This window comes from Mugil cephalus, chromosome 16 (assembly GCF_022458985.1).
Source record: "Mugil cephalus isolate CIBA_MC_2020 chromosome 16, CIBA_Mcephalus_1.1, whole genome shotgun sequence".
Classification (NCBI taxonomy): Eukaryota; Metazoa; Chordata; class Actinopteri; order Mugiliformes; family Mugilidae; genus Mugil; species Mugil cephalus.
The window spans coordinates 13,491,689-13,508,559 of record NC_061785.1 but is presented as its reverse complement, the minus strand read 5'-3'; the positions used below and the strand labels follow the sequence as shown (position 1 = coordinate 13,508,559).

The 16,871-nt window shown below is 46.8% G+C and overlaps 2 protein-coding genes across 6 annotated transcripts in view; one reads left to right on the top strand and one right to left on the bottom strand.

Moving 5' to 3' along the window:
* The first annotated feature begins 1,121 nt into the window (after positions 1 to 1,121).
* Positions 1,122 to 7,863, top strand: zgc:194990 (uncharacterized protein LOC568410 homolog). 2 transcript variants are annotated; one of them, XM_047609269.1, is made up of 10 exons: positions 1,122 to 1,367; positions 3,293 to 3,384; positions 3,470 to 3,568; positions 3,646 to 3,753; positions 3,846 to 4,004; positions 4,235 to 4,375; positions 4,663 to 4,714; positions 4,977 to 5,003; positions 5,382 to 5,408; positions 5,500 to 7,863. In XM_047609269.1, the coding sequence occupies exons 2-10, from the start codon at positions 3,322 to 3,324 to the stop codon at positions 6,057 to 6,059; spliced, it is 1,236 nt and encodes a 411-aa protein (XP_047465225.1). In that variant the 5' UTR covers positions 1,122 to 1,367; positions 3,293 to 3,321; the 3' UTR covers positions 6,060 to 7,863. The 2 variants fall into 2 exon arrangements, with proteins under 2 accessions (XP_047465225.1, XP_047465224.1); XM_047609268.1 differs by having other exon boundaries at positions 1,123 to 1,367; positions 3,288 to 3,384.
* Positions 7,335 to 16,871, bottom strand: part of itgb4 (integrin, beta 4) — a 23,246-nt gene continuing 13,709 nt past the window's right edge. Inside the window, exons 27-42 of one of the 4 annotated variants that reach the window (XM_047609259.1) lie at positions 16,614 to 16,821; positions 16,215 to 16,523; positions 15,938 to 16,113; positions 15,662 to 15,842; positions 15,162 to 15,299; positions 14,895 to 15,077; positions 14,677 to 14,805; positions 12,254 to 12,421; positions 12,015 to 12,164; positions 11,461 to 11,595; positions 10,718 to 10,867; positions 10,264 to 10,452; positions 10,000 to 10,155; positions 9,750 to 9,914; positions 8,554 to 8,676; positions 7,335 to 8,460 (exon numbers count right to left, since the gene is read on the bottom strand). In XM_047609259.1, the coding sequence (XP_047465215.1) occupies positions 8,330 to 8,460; positions 8,554 to 8,676; positions 9,750 to 9,914; positions 10,000 to 10,155; positions 10,264 to 10,452; positions 10,718 to 10,867; positions 11,461 to 11,595; positions 12,015 to 12,164; positions 12,254 to 12,421; positions 14,677 to 14,805; positions 14,895 to 15,077; positions 15,162 to 15,299; positions 15,662 to 15,842; positions 15,938 to 16,113; positions 16,215 to 16,523; positions 16,614 to 16,821 (2,691 nt within the window). In that variant the 3' untranslated portion in view covers positions 7,335 to 8,329. The remainder of the gene's footprint in view (positions 8,461 to 8,553; positions 8,677 to 9,749; positions 9,915 to 9,999; positions 10,156 to 10,263; positions 10,453 to 10,717; positions 10,868 to 11,460; positions 11,596 to 12,014; positions 12,165 to 12,253; positions 12,422 to 14,676; positions 14,806 to 14,894; positions 15,078 to 15,161; positions 15,300 to 15,661; positions 15,843 to 15,937; positions 16,114 to 16,214; positions 16,524 to 16,613; positions 16,822 to 16,871) is intronic. The other 3 variants (XM_047609260.1, XM_047609261.1, XM_047609262.1) reach the window with 3 other exon arrangements.

Here is a 16,871-nt window from a genome sequence, read left to right as displayed (position 1 = left end):
TGGAGGCACCCAGGAAACCTAAACATATTCGGAAGGTGGTCATAATGCTATGCCTGATTTGTATATATATAGAAAGAAATAAACAGGGGCACCATATGGGTCTAAATGCAGGCATATAATTGGCCTACTTACTTTCCCTTAAGGCTACACATTTTGTTTTTCCTGTTTTGACAGTGGCCTCTTCTAAGTAACAGAATCTCTTCAGTGTTTTATTCAATCCAGTTTAGCATCACCACAAACTACATCCTCCAAAATGATCATCCCATTGAGTGAACATTAGAGCGGCCATGAAGCCAGGATTTATTGTCAGTGATGTACCTATTGAACCTGGATCCCTGTTTTTATGAGAAGTGCTTTGAGTGAAACCACTTTGATTGGATTAATCAGTCGACACAGACGATCTCTGACTGTAAACTGATGAGTCCTTTCACACTAATCAAACAGTGGAGCGGGAGCAGCAGCTCAGCAGAAATGCTTCGACATAAACTGAGTATTATGACCTTAACTAAGTGTAGGCCTGTTATATTAAGATGCATTAGTTTTTACCAGTGTGCCTAATATTTTGGGTTAGCACTGATGCCTCACAGCAAGAAGGGTCTGGATTCTCTCTGGGTACTCCTGCTTCCTCCCACCATCTAAAGACATGCTCATTAGGTTAGTTGGTGATTCTAAATTGGCCGTAGTCCACCCAAATTCCCACGGGATGAATTTGCAAAGTGCAGAAATTAACCGCAGTTTTTCCAATAAAAGTAGCTGCTATTCTGCGGTTTCACACAGTTTTAGGAAGAGACACTGAGACATAGAACTAGACAGAAATTGCACTTCGCTTTCATAAGAAATGTCCGAGTTGCTCATTACATGCTTTGTAATAGTGACGTTCATCACAGGTAAACACTTTCATAATATACTCTACCAGTCATAACTTCGAAACACACCATCTCATTCAATTCATTGAGAAGGTATTTCCAAACTCTTGACTTGTAGTGTTCTTCTTTGCACTAAAACAAAGGGAAACATTTGTTGTTTAGGTTAACACGCTGTGTTACTGTGTCTGGCCCTTTCCTTGAGATGAAACTGGTCTGTAGCCTATGTGGCGCCTGAACTAAAATGAGTTTAACGCCGAGGCAGCTACAGTTGTCCTCAGGTCCTCGGTCTCAGCTATGGCGCCCCCCAGCGGCCCCGAAACCACATTGCCGGATTATAAGAGCGCGCCGTGTCGCTCGCGCCGCAGTTGTGGATGAGTGGAGGGAGAAGAGGCGCGTGTGTGAAGGATGGCGGAGCTCTGAATCAGTTTGGACCAAAAAAAAAAAAAAAAAAAAAAACATCAGAGGGGTAGCAACGGAAAGAAAATTCACCCCATAAGCAAGGTAACACCTTATTTTATTTCCTTTAAATTTTTCACCTAACGTGCATTAGATTTGTGAACACTGTCTGTGTTTTGTGTATTGGGCGTAATTAAATAAAATAATTTCTACCGCGTTAAACTGATGCGTTTTTTTGGTGACGAATGTTTATTTTTATTTATTTATTTTGCATTGCACAGTAACTTACTCGCTTATCTCATGTCGTGCTGGTGGTTTTATAGTCCGTTTGTTTTGATGCCGACCTGCAGGCAGAGGCTGGTCTGTCACTCCCAATATAGAAAGTCGCTGCCGGTCTTTGTAGCAGTGGTAATCCTGGATTTCCTCTAATCTTCCTCCTCCTCCACCACCTACAGTGCACCCCGGTCTCCACGGCCAGGAAGAAATATATCTAAATCTAACATCTAACCGAGAAGTCGCTGTGCCGTTATCACGCCATGACAGTTTAATTAGGGGAGACGAACAGCCCCCCCTCCCCTGCCTCCACCCCGCACCCCTGATCGTCCCTTATTATCACTGAAACGTGTTTGCATTTGAGCAGCAGTGTCTCTGTTTAAGGAGTTAACAGGCTCAGTGTCTCAGTGTCACAGCTCGGCCTGTCCTCCGACTGCCCAACACGTGTCACGGCCTCCGCGGGCTCAAGTTGACACAGAGGCTCCTCGATTCGCGCGAAAGGGACTCATCGCAATGAATATTTACGATCAGTTTATGGTCAGAGATCACCTGCGTCAGCCAATTAATCCAATCAAAGTGGGTTTATTCAAAGTGCCCCGCATAAAAACGAGGGGTTTAGGTATATTAGGTGCACGAGGGAAGACTCATGCGCTGCAATTTTTCAGTCCTGGACTACATCCAAACATCATAACTCATCATGATGTTCAGTTAATATTTAATAGTGGCAGAAATGTGTTGATTCAACTTTATGATCAGGATGAGGTGCTGTTGAGCTGGATTGAATTAAAAGTGTTATTTAACCTACCCCACTGTCAAAATAACAGAAAAATGGGTTGGTACAATACATTACAATAGGTAAACAAACCACAATCTCCAAATTGTAGTAGAAGCAACAGCTCTAAGTTATTTGAATTAAATGCTGAATAGCATAACCTCAATGAAGACGAGGTTTAGTGCAGGACAACAGAATGCATTTGCTTTCACTGATGACAGACAGTGTGGATCCAAACCACTGATCCAAGCAAACATTCAGACGCGTTAATGCGACTCCCGCTACGGTGAACGCTCCCTGCGTGTTTGTTAACACGGCGGCATCCTTCTTGGCTTGGCTGCCACCTCTACATTCGCCGAGAGAACAGCAAATCCCCTCATCGCATCAAAGTGGCGCGCGGGGGGGGGGGGGGACTGCTGAATCAACAGCAAACCGGTCCAACGCTCCCCCGCACCCTCCGCAGTGTTTTAAAAAAGTGCTCCCTCACATCTCCCTGGGAATAAATTTCCCAATTCCAAGGCCGTGACCGAGATGCATCGACCCACGCACGTCAGGAAATCCTGTTACTGTGCAATAATCTCTGTTTTTTTTTTTTTTTTTTTTTTTTTTTGCCCGTACCCACATTGTGTTCCACCCACTGTGTCGTCTTATGTGTGTGTGTGGAGTGGGTGAGCTCTTCTGTCGGTGCGTGCATCCTCTTCTCCTCCTCCTACCCTCCTAATGATAGCTCAGAGTGTCTAATAATGAGCTCTCTGTGGACTTCGAGTGCGGAGCTGTGATGAAAGTTCTGCAGTGCTCACACGCGCACACACACACACACACTCACTCGCTCGTACCTGCCTTTTTGCCACCTCTCATAAATTTGCGTTTTCTGCTCTCTCATCGATTTGTGTGGGCGACGGGAGCTCGGTCAGCTGCAGTTGGACTCCAGCTCTTGACAGAATTGGTGCCAGCATGCTAAAGCTGTTTTATTATCGTAGCACAGGGCATCGGCCTCGCTCTCCAGCTGCCAGCATGATGAAAGACTGCCTGCAGTTCCTAATCGAGCCGGCCAAGAAGCTCAAGATCCGTCTGAAGGTACACAAGCCTACTCTCTTTTAGGACCCACGTACGTGTCTACGTCTTCCTCAAAAAATGTTTTATCTTCGTTTCTTCTCTCTAGGAGTCTCGTAAGAGAGTGAAGCTTGAGAAGAAGGAGCCTCTGGTGGAAAGTCAGTTATTTATCATGGAGCTAGCTCGGGAACTCAACAAGATTTGCCAGGTAAGGTCCGCTCTTGTCTTATTTACTCTACTTTACAATCGCAAGGGGGTCGTCTGAATCTGTCTTTGTGCGTTCAGAGGTCAAACGTCCTGGGCCACATCTGGACCAGCGAGGACGTCTGGCCGGCCAGCGTGTGTCGCGACTTCATCGTGGAGTGGGCCGCGGTGCTGGAGAAAAAAGTCCAGGTACCGAATAGCCGTCTTCCCTCTGCGGAATCACAGACCGGACTGTGTTTTCTGAGATGTGTGTGTGTGTGTGTGTTTTTTCTTTTCTCCAGTGTAAGATCCTCCCATCTGAATACCAGTACGAGAAGCCGGAGAAAAGAGACTGGAAGGGACACCTCCTTTGCATGCTGGAGTCGGGGGGCGAGTACGACATGGGCCCCCACAAGAGGGTCATCATGGACTGGACGCGGGAGATTAAAAGCGGACCTCAGGTGACTATAGGACGGTGGACACCCTGAGGATAATGTGTGTGGTGGCTGCCTGGCGATTAAAATCCGACCCAGTTCCAATGCTCGCATCTGATAAAGATGATTAGGCTAAACCCTGCCCTTCACGAGCGCCCTGTCACACACAGAGTGTGCCGGAGCTATGATCACAAGTTAAGGGCTTGAATGCGACGAACACTGACCGCGTTGATCGTTTGTGACCTCTTTGTGTCCAGCCCACCGTGTGGCCCGGCGAGCCCGTGCTCATGATGCTGGACGACCTGGAGTTCCAGTGGAAGAGGGGCCGCCTGCCCAGCCTCCTCCCGGCCATGGAGCTCGTCATCCTGGCCGTGCTGAACGCCGACAGCCCCGTAAAGGTCTTTATCTCTTTCACAACATTTCCCCGATTAGATTGTGCTGAATACTCATCTTGAGCACTCAATTCTGTTTATGTTAACTGCCGGTGATGGGATAATCAGAGCACTAATTAAAGGAAATAACAAATAAAAAGGGCATTAGGCTTTCAGATATTTTTTTTGTTTTTATGTGAAGCATGTTGTATATACGTGACAACCAGCCAAGGTAATCTCTTTATCCCATTGTTCAACTCACCTTGGCCTGCCTTTGTGTGTGTGTGTGTGTGTGTGTGTGTGTGTGTGTGTAGGAGGACGTAACAAAGCAGTGGCTGGTGAAGAAGCAGAGGAGCCAGAGGATCGGTGAGTGGATATCTTGGAAAGTGTTGACAAAGGCGTCGCCACTTAAAAGGGAGCCACCGTTCAGTGTGATGAAAAGGGCACCGCGTGCGGCGCGAAGTGCCACTGATTGAAGCCCGTGTAGTAGCAGTGAAAGTTGATTTCCGCTCGCCTTCATCAGTTCATGATTAACGGAGGCGCGTCGAGAAAGTAGCGCGCGTGAGGCTGTGACACTTGATTGTCTCCCCGTAATCACGGTGATCACTTTTACTCTCGCTTCTTTCAGACGCAGTCCGCTACATCCCTCACAGCGGTAAGTGCAGACTCTCTGTCGGAGTGACTCAAAACCCTGTGATATTGATTCTCGAAAGTGACGATGCTCGAGCCTTTGCTGCAGTGATCATTATGATAATGTTGCTTTTGATATTCGCTTGCTTTGTGTTGGTTAATGTGTGTTAATGTCTAGCACTGGTTGTTCTTCCTAATAATCCTTGTCAAATAATCCAAAAATATTGACTTTCTAATCAATGCAGCTAACAAAAAAAAAAGACAGATCTCGAAAATTGAGTTGAAATCAGATCGTTTGTGGCACAACTGCTTGATAAATGACCACTTTTTTGGATAATGATAAAGCTGCAGGCCTTAAAACCAAACCAGTGAACAAAAAACAAGTCTCTTTTTTTCTCCACAGTGTGGAATTGGATTTGCGATGCAGCAGGTATGAAAATCTCTTTATTTTTTATTTTTTTTTTCATGCTCTTCATCAAATTGTGCCGTTCCTAACTCTCACGCCCTAACCCCCCCCACAGAGGACGTCAGCCTGGACCCGGAATCCGCCAACCCAGACCTGCTCATCTCCGGCGACGAGAAGCGCATGCGGTGCGGCCTGGAGCGCTGCGACGTCCCGCGGAGCCAGCGGCGCTTCGACGGCTGGTGGTGCGCGGCGGGCCGGGAGGGCCACGCCTCCGGGCGCCACTACTGGGAGGTGGAGGTGGGCGAGCGGGACTGGCGGCTGGGCGTGGCCGCGGCGTCCGCCGTGAGGCAGGGCTACCGCTCGCTCAACACTGAAACGGGATACCTTACCCTCCGTCTGGAGAGGGGCACGGATCTGAAGGCCCTGACGGTGCCTGCCACCCCTTTGCCCCAGAGCCCGGTGCCCAGGAAAGTCGGGGTGTATCTGGACTATGAGGAGGGCCAGTTGTCCTTCTACGACGCGGAGAAGCGCTCACACCTGTACACCTACAACGAGAGGTTCACGGAGGAACTGTACCCCGTGTTTGGGACTGTGGAGGTGGTCAAAGACCTGGTGATCAGGCCCGCGAACGCGAGACAGCCGTGCCTCTGCCCCGGGCCCTGCCTCTGGAACTGAAACCGCTTCGCCCCTCAGTCCTGGTCCTGGTCCTCAGCAGCCCACGGAGCGTGTGCTTTTATCCTAGTCAGTCTGAGTTGTGTGTGCCGGTCCTGGACTTAAAAAAGTCTTTCTGTGAGGTGCCTCCTGGGATCAAGAACAAGAACCGCCGTTAATCTGCGTTACTCTTTCTGTTACTCTGCCTTCATGGAGACACACAGGGTCAATATATAACTGAGGGACTCTTGAAGTCCATGGGATATAGCTTGCATAAATGTTTTTATGTTCCTTTTTTTTCTCCACATCCATAATTATTTATTATGGGCAAATAATCTCTTATTAATAAGACTATATATCACTAAAATTAGATAACAAAATTAATAACAACCACCTTCTAGTTAGCTCAACAGTAATAAAAGGAGCTCATTCAGGAGCTTATTATCTGTGTCCGAGAAACCGCTTTCAACTAAGTTACCCGTTACAAACACGTGACATTACACATTCAAGGAAGTTGTGTTAAATTTAAATCACGTGACCTGGTCCAAGGTACGTTCTTCCTCCTCTTTCTTAGCTATTTAATATAAAGTCGTGCGTGAGTCACGTGTGGATTCATCGCATGTCAACAGTGTTACTACAATACATTTATAAACAACTTTCAATTTCAATTTTCTCACCACGTGATGATTGACATGCGGCCATGTTGATTTTAGGCCTGAAAGCAGCCAAAATGCGATTAGCCGCGTTAAACTCCGAAAGTCCCGCGGTTGTATATTGACCCCACAGTATTTGTATTGTAAAGGTGAATATTTTAATGGTGTCAGGTGAAAACGTCAAATATCAGATTAGTTTCAGCCACAGAGCTTTTTGTCGCTCCGTCCGTAAGGTTTCATTCAGGAGTCCTCAAAGGAAGGGGTCTTCTGTGATAGGGAAATGTTTTTTATTACAATTTGTATTACGTATAGATGGAAAAACAAACTTTACAAATGTTGCAGCATGAAGACGCTCTTTACGGCTGTGTGACCATGCAGCCACTTCCTCAGCGCATTCAAAGAGCGGAGCTGAGCTTAATAACACACGCAGGCCAATAATTACAGACCGGGCTGCTGCATGTCAATAGTGGATTCTTGCTCTGTTTGATTCTTTGTCTCAGGCTTCCTGCGAGCATTTGTCAGGCATGAACTTGTTTTGCAACCGTATTTTTGTGAAATATAAATTCTCCCACGTCAATAAATTAATGTTAAGTACTCTTCTTGTCTTTAGTGGTTAGATCGTTTAAATTACACACAGTACAGTGCATTCCCTTTTTATTTTATAATCTTTATTAAGTGCAATAGATGTGTTGTACAAAAAAAAACTGAAATGAAAAGAAGCAAAAAAAAAAAAGTAAAAGTACGTGGTACATGTCGATGAAAATTACGCGAATGTGGTTCCTGGTGAAATGGTTCGTCCACTCCTGTTTATCGCTTAAAAGTGTTCTCTTAAAATATGTTTTCTAAAAATATTATGGACTTAATGTGAAGGCAGAATACAGCAGGACTTTCATTAAGAAGCAAGTACAATCTTTCCGTCTTTGCACACCACCTCTCCTCTGTTCAAATGTGAATGGACCTTACAAAGTAAAGAGAAAAACACCATCATGTGAAAGTCAAGTTTACCATTAACAGGTTTTGATCATGTATTGTGGACTTTTTTCTTATCAGCAGGAAATCAAGGCACAAATGCAAACGACCTCTATATTTAGTTCAGTATCAGTTTGCTAAAGTCTTAAAAAGTATTAAATATGCTTGAAAAAAACAAAAAAACATTATCACTCTTTAATATAATACAAACCTATGAACAAAAGTCCCAAATACACCACATGGACACTTTGATCACACAGCATAGGACACCAACCAAGTTAATCAGAGCATCCACGACCATTTAAAGCCTCCGGAGACAAATGCATGAGAGTTTTCAGTCAAAATGCGGGTTAAAATGTGGCGAGTTTAACCTGAAATGATCCAAACACATCAAACAAGCAGGTGAAGAGAAGAGTCACTTTTGGATTACCGAACAGCAGCCAGATTACGGCCCTTGGTTTAAAGCCCCGTTGTGTGTTAGCAGATCCGAATCAGATCAGAATCTGAAGCCACGTGCTCAAAAAGGCTGCAGTGTGTAACAGACACGAGAGAACGACCTCATTTCCATCTATTTATGAAAAGACAAACATTCAGTACTCTTTTTAAAAGAGATCCTTGGGTGTGATTGCTCGTCACGTCGGGCCTGCGGATGCTAACTCGTTAAATAAGATCTTAAGATTCGTAAAACATCTTCTTTGTGACGGTGGTCCCTCCCATGACACTCCTCTGAACCACTTCCTTGGTGATCTGACGGGTCACCATGCCGCTGGTCTCTGTGTGCTGCGTGGTCATCATCATCCCGTCTGTCAGAGAGAGAGAGGAAGCACAACACGTTAGCGCCGCGGCGGCGACTTTTGGGGAGGAGCGCGTGGAACGAAACGAACTAATGTTTGCACCTGAGAAAAAGGAGGGGTCGCCGACCATGGTGTGGGAGACGTTGGTTCGTGAGCTGATTTCCGTCGGCATGTGGAAAACATCCCTCCTCGACAGGGACTGGTTGGTGTACTGAGACAAAGCACCTACAGGGGGCAGAAGGACAGAGATGAAGGACTAGCAGGTAGGTGGCGAAACACGAGACGATCTGATGTGAATCGAGAAACCTCAACAGTAACTGATCAGAATGAACTTTGTAATGACCGGTTGAGTTTTCCGTGTGACTTAAATAGAACGAAGAGCAGTGGCCTTGATGTTGCCGGCATTATTGATCCTGAAAGAATGAATCTTTTTTGCTGATCCCTTGAATTTTAAGCACCGTCTTCCAAGTTGATTTCTCAAAATACTGACACAAAGAAGAGCAACTTTACTTTAATGTAACTCAAACTGTAATGAAAAATACTGAGCAAGTTCATGTCCCTCAGAATCTTCAATACTTCACAGGACAAATAAAAATGAAACTCTGTCCTATAGCCCTATTCCTCAGGGTGTAAACCATCTTCCTTTAGATTGCTCATCTAGTGCCACCATTCGGATAATTTATATCCATGCATTTTCAGTTATCTGGCCTCTGGCCTAAAAAAAAATCCTGCTTTTCAGTGATCTATTCATGTTTACATGTGCCTCTGCTTTTAATCGGAGCAGCCGTTTTACAGATGTGTGACATGTGCAGATCCATGAAAACATCCCAAGGCCTCTCGTCTAATCAGCAGTAGTTACTATTGTTTTTACACTTTTATTATGAAAGCAACAGCTTGATTCAGAAAGTTTGTGGGGTCACATCCGCATTTGCTTTTGTGTTGTTTAGCCTTACAGTAGCCGGTCTTCAAGGTTTTCCATCGGTCCTTCGGTCTAAAGACCTTTTAAAACAGTTCAATATTTCTATTTTTTCTGCCACCTCAGCGTGCGATGATGTCTAGTTCTTTCACTCATTCATTCATTCATTTACATGACTTTTGATCGGTTTGGGGAAAGGAATATTCTACCCCTGTGAAACCGAATGAAGTTTCATTCTGTTTAGTTTGTTCCAGTTGAGCTGCTTATATGGAGCATTTTCACTCGGTTTGGGCTTCTTGGCCTCATGTAAACCCAGCTACTGTTGAGGAGGTGCCTGTTTCATTCAAATCAAAAGTCAGTTTTCCAGTAGGCCTCATCTTACTTCCGTCCTGCGACTCGATGGTGATGATACCCTCCCTCTCAGGGCCAAAGCCCTGTGTGGTTCGAGCCTGAACCTTGAACTTGTAAGGAACGTTCTCGGTCAGGTCCGGGACGGTCAGGCTGGTCTCGGAGCTGTCGCCGTTCACCTCGAAGGATCGCACGTCGCCTGGAACAAACGGCACGCGGGGGGTCAGGAAACGACACAAGCTGGGAACTTTATTTTGGCTTAAAAAGACAGATGGTTCATTCACCTCCACCGTGCATCTGTTCGCAGGTGACTACGTAGCCCAGGATTTCTCCGTTGGGTTTGCGAGGCTTGTCCCAGCTGAGCTGCAGAGAATCAGGGCTCAGGGCCGTGAACACCAGAGGGCCTGGGGCGCTGGGAGTGCTCAGAGTGAACGGTGAACCTGGAGGGGGCAGGAAACAGAATGAGAAGGGAAGCGTTGCTCTTCTGCATTAAAGCATGATCGTCACCGCGTGTGTGGGTTTGACGAAAGAACGAACAGAATCAGCACCTGGCATGGGGCTGAGGGGGCTCATGGGGTCGACAGCCGACTCGATGGTGATGACTCCCTCTCTCTCTGGACCCCAGCCCTCCTGGCTCTGGGCCTTCACCTTAAATACGTAGGAGTGGTTGGGCAGCAGGTCCTGGATGATCACGGCGTTCTCCGCCGGGTTCGTCACGTTGACACGCTTCATCTCACCTACGGGGGGGGAGGAAGCTGTCGGTCAGATTAATAAATGCTGAAAGATCTGCTTGAACCACAACTGAGCGAGAAGCGCAGAGGGATCAGTCTGGAGGCGATTTGCATCCTAATCGAATGCAACGCGCGCTGGTGTTTAATTAATGCAAGGAAAATGCCGAGTGCCTCCGCAGACTGACGCATGCATGTCTTATCACATGTCACAGTTAATGTCACATGCCAGCGTGAAGACTGATGCAGCAGGGGGCAGACGCTTTGTCTTTACCTCCGTTGATCTGCTGGTATAGGACGCAGTAGCCCAGGATGTCTTTCTCGCAATGAGGCTCCTGCCAGCTGACTTTGAGGGCGGTAGGTCCCAGAGCAGAAAACACCAGCCGGGTGGGAGTGTCGGGGATGCCGGGGGTGATGCGTGCATCTGAAGGGACGGCGAAGAGAAAGGTTAACGAAGAAACTGACACGTTTTGTTCAAAATCAGACTATGGGGATGAAAAAGAAGAGTTAATCTGAATGAGAGGGAAATACTAGGTTGGACGTCTACATTTGTTAACACCGCGAGGCAGTTTTTTTAAAGACTCTGCTATACTGCTATCCTCAGAGAATGATTTGCCCTCACAGGAAAGCAGAATGTGATAACCTCACAAAATTGCTTTGGCAAAGACAGATTAGCAAAGCCTGTTCGCAGAGATGAGTCACTCAGAACCGGCACTGGCATTGATTTAGAGTCATGGTTCTGGCCACAAACCCCTCTATGTTCATAATTCTGTCTCATTTGGGTTTGGCCTCCACCAGCTCCTTTTCTCCCTGTTCCTTTTCTAAATGCCGTGAGTCGAAGAGAGTTTTGCAGGTTCTGAAGTTGCTAAAACACCCCAAAAAGCAAGTGTGACCAGATCCAGAGAAAGACAAAAGCATCAGACAACCAGAGAAGCGCCAATTAAGACGACGACGTGGGGTGCCTTACGCGTCGCACCCAGCATCCGGCGCATTCACGCTCGCATGCGTCAGACTTACCATGGAGCACCCTGTCCAGGTTATATAAGGCCTCATTGACGTCAGAAGAGCTGGTCCTGGCCCTCGAACCCTGAGCGAGGCTGTAGCTGAACTGGCTCTGAGAGCTGCTCTGCATCCCACTGTAGCCAAAACCACCTGGCGGCCCATTGAGCAGGAGGGGGGGCAAAGGAGGAGGATGCCGGGATGATGAAGGTAGGGAGGCATAGAAAATGATGGAAACAGCATAATAAGGGGGAGGGGGGAGGAGGGCAAGTAGGGAAGAGAATAAAATAGAGATGAAAAAAAAATAAGAAGGAGTAGAAGAAACAAGGGGAGGGAGAAACAGCGATAGTCAGCATAGCTCCTGCAAATGTGGATAAGATTGCTGTGCAGCCAACAGCCCCCAACCCTGCTAACAGATGACCAAGCCATCGGCCTCATGCGCTTGCAGTTTACCTGCCAAGGCGTCATAAATACCCCCACTCCAAAGTCACATTTTCTTTTGTCCAGACAGTCAGAAATACTCCCTTTTTACGCTGACTCTGGACTGAACTCAAAGCTTCGCAGACACTAACCAATATTTGTGAACGTGCCCGACATATCTCCCATGACGATGGAGTCCCGGATGTTTTCGTCCGTGTAACCTCGGTTCTCCGAACGCTTCCTCATGATGACGTCAGATGTGTAGACTCCGCCGCCGATCATGTCCTGCCTACGGGAGCCTCCTGCAAGAAGACACGCAGATTAAGATTAAAGATGCGCGATGGATGTCTTGATCCTTCTGGGCTTTCTCACACACCAGAGTCCACATTACCTGGTCCAGACATGTAGGTGGTGGAGGTTTCGGTGGTGAAGGAGCCGCCCCCCCCTCTGTAGTTGGAGCCCAGGGTGGACATAGGAGAGGATGACGTCGACAAGTTGCGTGTTCCCGAGCCCCCCGGGAAAAGGAAGTTCTGGTCCCACCTGCCGTTGGTCATGGAATCTGTGAAACACACGAGAGAAAGGATTGTTGTCACGGTTAGCCACCGTTCATTGTTACGCTGATATAGAACGGCACAGTGCGTTTGATGTGAAGCACCCGAAACCAGCCTCAGACTGTCTGCAGAGAGGAAGCAGCAGCAGCAGCTTCTGTTCTAGTTTTTGCCATCTGCCGTTTTAGCCAAAGAGAGACTTTTTAACCGCAGGTTCTCTGTTTGTAACTGCTTCGTAAAATATTTCTGGTGTTTACCTGCAAAAGTGTGTCTGTGTGTCCAGATAATTCACAGTTTAAGCCCATTTGTCTCATGTTTGTACATTTTATTGGATGTGTTTTTGCAAACTGTCAAATGGAAAATGAAATTAAATGCTAATGTTAGCACAGTAGCATGTCTACAAGAAGAGATGTTTTGTGTGTTCTTCACTGTAGGTCAACATTTTAGCACGCTGCACATTCAAAATTAGCACCAATGTTTCTCTGATTAACTTGAACCTGAAATCCGGGCCTGCCAGATGAAAAACATTTGGATGCCACTGATATCTTTTCAAGGTGATAGGAATACAAACCTCAATATGGCCTTATATGAAAAATCATGATGATTCATCTCCTGGGACCCACCACAACCTGACATCCTAATATTGAGATTTTCTATTTGGATTTTTTTTTTTACAAACCTGCAGATCAACATTTGTGATATTTAAGCCACACTTTTTCATTTCTTTCTATCTGCGGCATGTGCAGCGACATCAATACTGTTCGAACTGCTCCCTCTTGTGGAGCATCTGATAACGCAGCTTCGTGGGGCGTGCCGCTTCTCAAACGACACATCTCAAGATGGAAGCAAATGCAGCCGCGAGAAAAAAGTGTCATCCTTGAGACTGCCCTGTAGAAATGAGACCGCATTTAATTGAGAGTCCGACATTTCCGCGCGACGATGCTAAGCCTTCGCACGCATCCGAAAAAGCAGCCTTCAGGTCCACAGTGGGACGTAGAGCGAACAGACAGAGGCTGGGCACCTGGAAAAGCCTTCCCCCGATCATCAACTGGAGGTGGGCAGTTGATGTCGGTGCTCCTCTGTGGGTAGGTGTTCGGAGGAAAGATGGGATAGGTGCCAAGCAGAGAGGACAAGGACCGAAGACCAGAACTGACTGACTGAATGTTAAGGCAAGTGATTTCTGAACGGATTCAAATCACGAAGGGAAACGTTGTTGCCTTTGCTGGGATCATGACTGGACGTGCATTACAGCTGGCATGCTTGTCTGTCTGTCTATCTGTGGGTCTGATGGGAGGGTTCTTCACCTGGCAAGGGCGTTTGGGAGTAGCTGGGTTGGGGGGCATCATCTGAGCTCATCTCTGTGTCTGTGCTGTGCCGACTGGGGATGATGTCCACTCGCTTTTTCCATGACACCTGGCGCAGATCCAGGCTGGACCCCACCAACTTGACAAATTTCCAGCCTTGGTTTTCGTGGTCACGGGGGCGAAGCCAACAGGCGAGGGACAGATTTGTAAGGAAGAAGTGCTTGTGTCACTAAACATTACTGTACAAAAAGACTGGAACACATTCAAAGGATTATATGATATACGGTGTGTACTCTATAATACTTTATATTGCTGCGTCGTCAAACAAACTAATAAGAGTGAGACTGTAAAATGGGAGAAGAGTGACAGCAGATTTATGGAGGGCAGACCCTGCGGTTAGTGATCGTAAAGCATTGGAAGCGTATTATTGCTGCCGCTTGCCGGGGCGTAGTCTTCAGGAAAAACGCCTGCCAGATGGAAGTGATAAAAAAAAGAAAAAAAAAAAGGCACAACCGTGACAATTATGCCATTTGTGAGAGTCACAGCTTTTCCCGAATGTCACTGCTGACAGTGGGGAAGGATATCTATGTCCACCTTTTCAAGCATTTCACATCTGAATATCGAAAGAGAGCGGGGAAAAGAGATAAGGCGATGACGATCTTAGCGGGAGTCTAACATGTTGAATGACTGCTGACCTTAGAACGTCACAGACTCCACCCCTTGACACCACAGCGCTGTGTAAAAACACGCTTGCTACAGGATCAAAGTAAGATGCCCCGGAGCACTGAGAGCGTGGATGGAAATAATTGGATCCATATCACAGTGACATGTCACTCTCAGTGCCTGGCAGGCACATGCATCTTGCCGGAGCCAAAAAAACGCATCGGGAACGATAATCGGGCACTGGCAGATTGAGTGTACGCCTTTTTGAGTAAACAGTGGTTTTGGCTCTGGGTACCCACCATCACCAGAGACACTGGGTGTCTTGGAGCCTGCCGGAGACTTGAGCACGTCACTGCTGTACATCAGGTAGCCATCATACTCATCCCCTGCCTCGGCATCCACGATAGGAACGTCTGGAATGATGGGAACTAGGAAGAGAAGGAGACAGAGGGGAATAAATCTCTCTTTCGGGAGACAGGGGCTCAGTATTCAAGGAACGTGTTCAAAACAAACTTACTGGACAGAGGTCTCGTAGGCTGTGATGCCAAGTTGATGGAAGCATCTCTGAAGGGGCCCCAACCCACACTGTTCTTGGCACGGACCTTGTACTGATAGGTCTGGGCAGTCTGGAGATTCTCAATCAACAGCATTCGTTTCTTAGGGTTGTCGATCTGCACTTTCTTTGCAGCTCCTACTGGCTCTGTGAGAAGCAACGAGTATTAGGATGAGATGACAACTATATACTCAACGTAGGGTATTTCCCATTTGTTGGAAGGCGTCTTACTCAGGTCATCATCGATGGGTATGTAGATGACCTCATAAGCTGTAATGTCCCCGTTGGTCTCAGCAGGTTCTGCCCAGCTGACTTGAGTCACAGTTGGACTAATGACGTTGAAGGCCAGACGACCAGGTTCACCAGGCGCTGCAGGAAAAGGGTTCAAGGTTATTCTTATTATAGAACAGCACAGTGATGCTAGACAGAACCAATGTTAGCTTTCTAATATGCAACATGAAATATTGTTAACCTCTGTGCTTCGATGCTCTAAGAAAAGAACAACTGAATGAAATGGACACCAAATGGAAGCACCAGCTAGCTGAGCATGATCTGATGTTTCCCACTCAATCTAAACATTATCAGTGCTACTGACTGTACTAAGGATTGTGAATAAAGTTGGATATAATGTTTGCACCTATGTTGCTCTTAATGAGGCCAAACTAAAATGTTTTCTCATAACTTTTGCTTTAAGGCCTTTAATTGTAATTTGCTGGATTCTCAATAATTACCATCCTCCAGTGTTTGACAGGAAACAATATCGGTCTCATAGCCATCTCCCATTGCATTGTAGGCGCACACCCGCATCTCATAGTCACAACAGGGGTACAGGTTGGTCAACTCAGCTTGAGGAGTCTTCACATCTAAGACGTGGGGATCTTTATCTTGGTCTCCATAGATCCAGTACTTCACCTAAAACAAGTTCACATTGGTTTGAGAAATGCTGCACTATGTAAATGAAAGAAATCAGATCATGTTGACGCTTCTGAATTTCTGATTTGATGTACCTTGTATCCCGCGGCGTTACCAAATGATGGGTTCCAGTTCAAACGGATGTTTCTGGGTCCAGTTGCTTTTGCCCTCAAGTTTGAAGGAGGGGGGAGGTGACCACCGGGGGAGGTGGCTTTGGGGCTTATGTAGCCCTTCGTTTGCATGTGGCTCACTTCTGGAGATCTGGGATCTGCTGGAAGTTAGGATAAAACAAGCAAATACAGTATATCTCAATATATCTCTCTACTGGTCATCATAAAAATGCCATTTCATTAAATCTTGAAGACTCTTCACCTGTGACATTGACATGGGTGGTCTTCACCTCCCCAACAGTGGCATTGCTGGGGTCAAACAGCTCCACCTGGAAGGTCTCTGGCTGGATTGGGCTTGGGTAGGTTGTTGGATCAATCACTATGTTCTTCTCTGTTTCACCAGGACCAAACTTCAGAGGGCCCGAAAGGTCGAAGCGCTGGGCCTTCTTGGTACGCCATTTCACGGTGGCAGGACTCTCTAAGTTGCGAGTGCGGACCACGGGGATGACGTAAGATGAATCTGAGGTCGTAAAGTTCTGCATGTCCTTCTTGAACGCCACCACGCTGGGTTCTAGTTAAACAAAAATCATGAGGATGATCAGTACAGTACGTTAGGTTTAGTATAAAATAAAGAAACGGGTGCAAGTAATGCCTCACTCACCCGGCATGTCTGTGATAGTGACAGTGGTTCTTGGGTAGCGCCCCAGTTTGGCACCCTGCTGTGGGTTACTGAGATCCATGACAAACTGCTTGACCTGTTTGCCGTCCAGGAGGCCATCTTTCTCACCCAGCTCCAGCAGACGGACAGGAACTGTCTTCTGGGTCTCACCAGGACCATAGCTCAGGTTTGCTTCCACACCCACATAGTCCTAAAATACATTAGAGTAAAACAGGGTCATAATTATTGGCACTACTGTTT

Bases quoted from the DNA above. Each gene is read 5' to 3' on its own strand.
- zgc:194990 (XM_047609269.1), top strand. From the start codon at position 3,322: ATGATGAAAGACTGCCTGCAGTTCCTAATCGAGCCGGCCAAGAAGCTC. The intron at 3,385-3,469 runs GTACACAAGCCT...TCTTCTCTCTAG, and splicing joins AGCTCAAGATCCGTCTGAAG to GAGTCTCGTAAGAGAGTGAA. The intron at 5,004-5,381 runs GTAAGTGCAGAC...TTTTCTCCACAG, and splicing joins CCGCTACATCCCTCACAGCG to TGTGGAATTGGATTTGCGAT.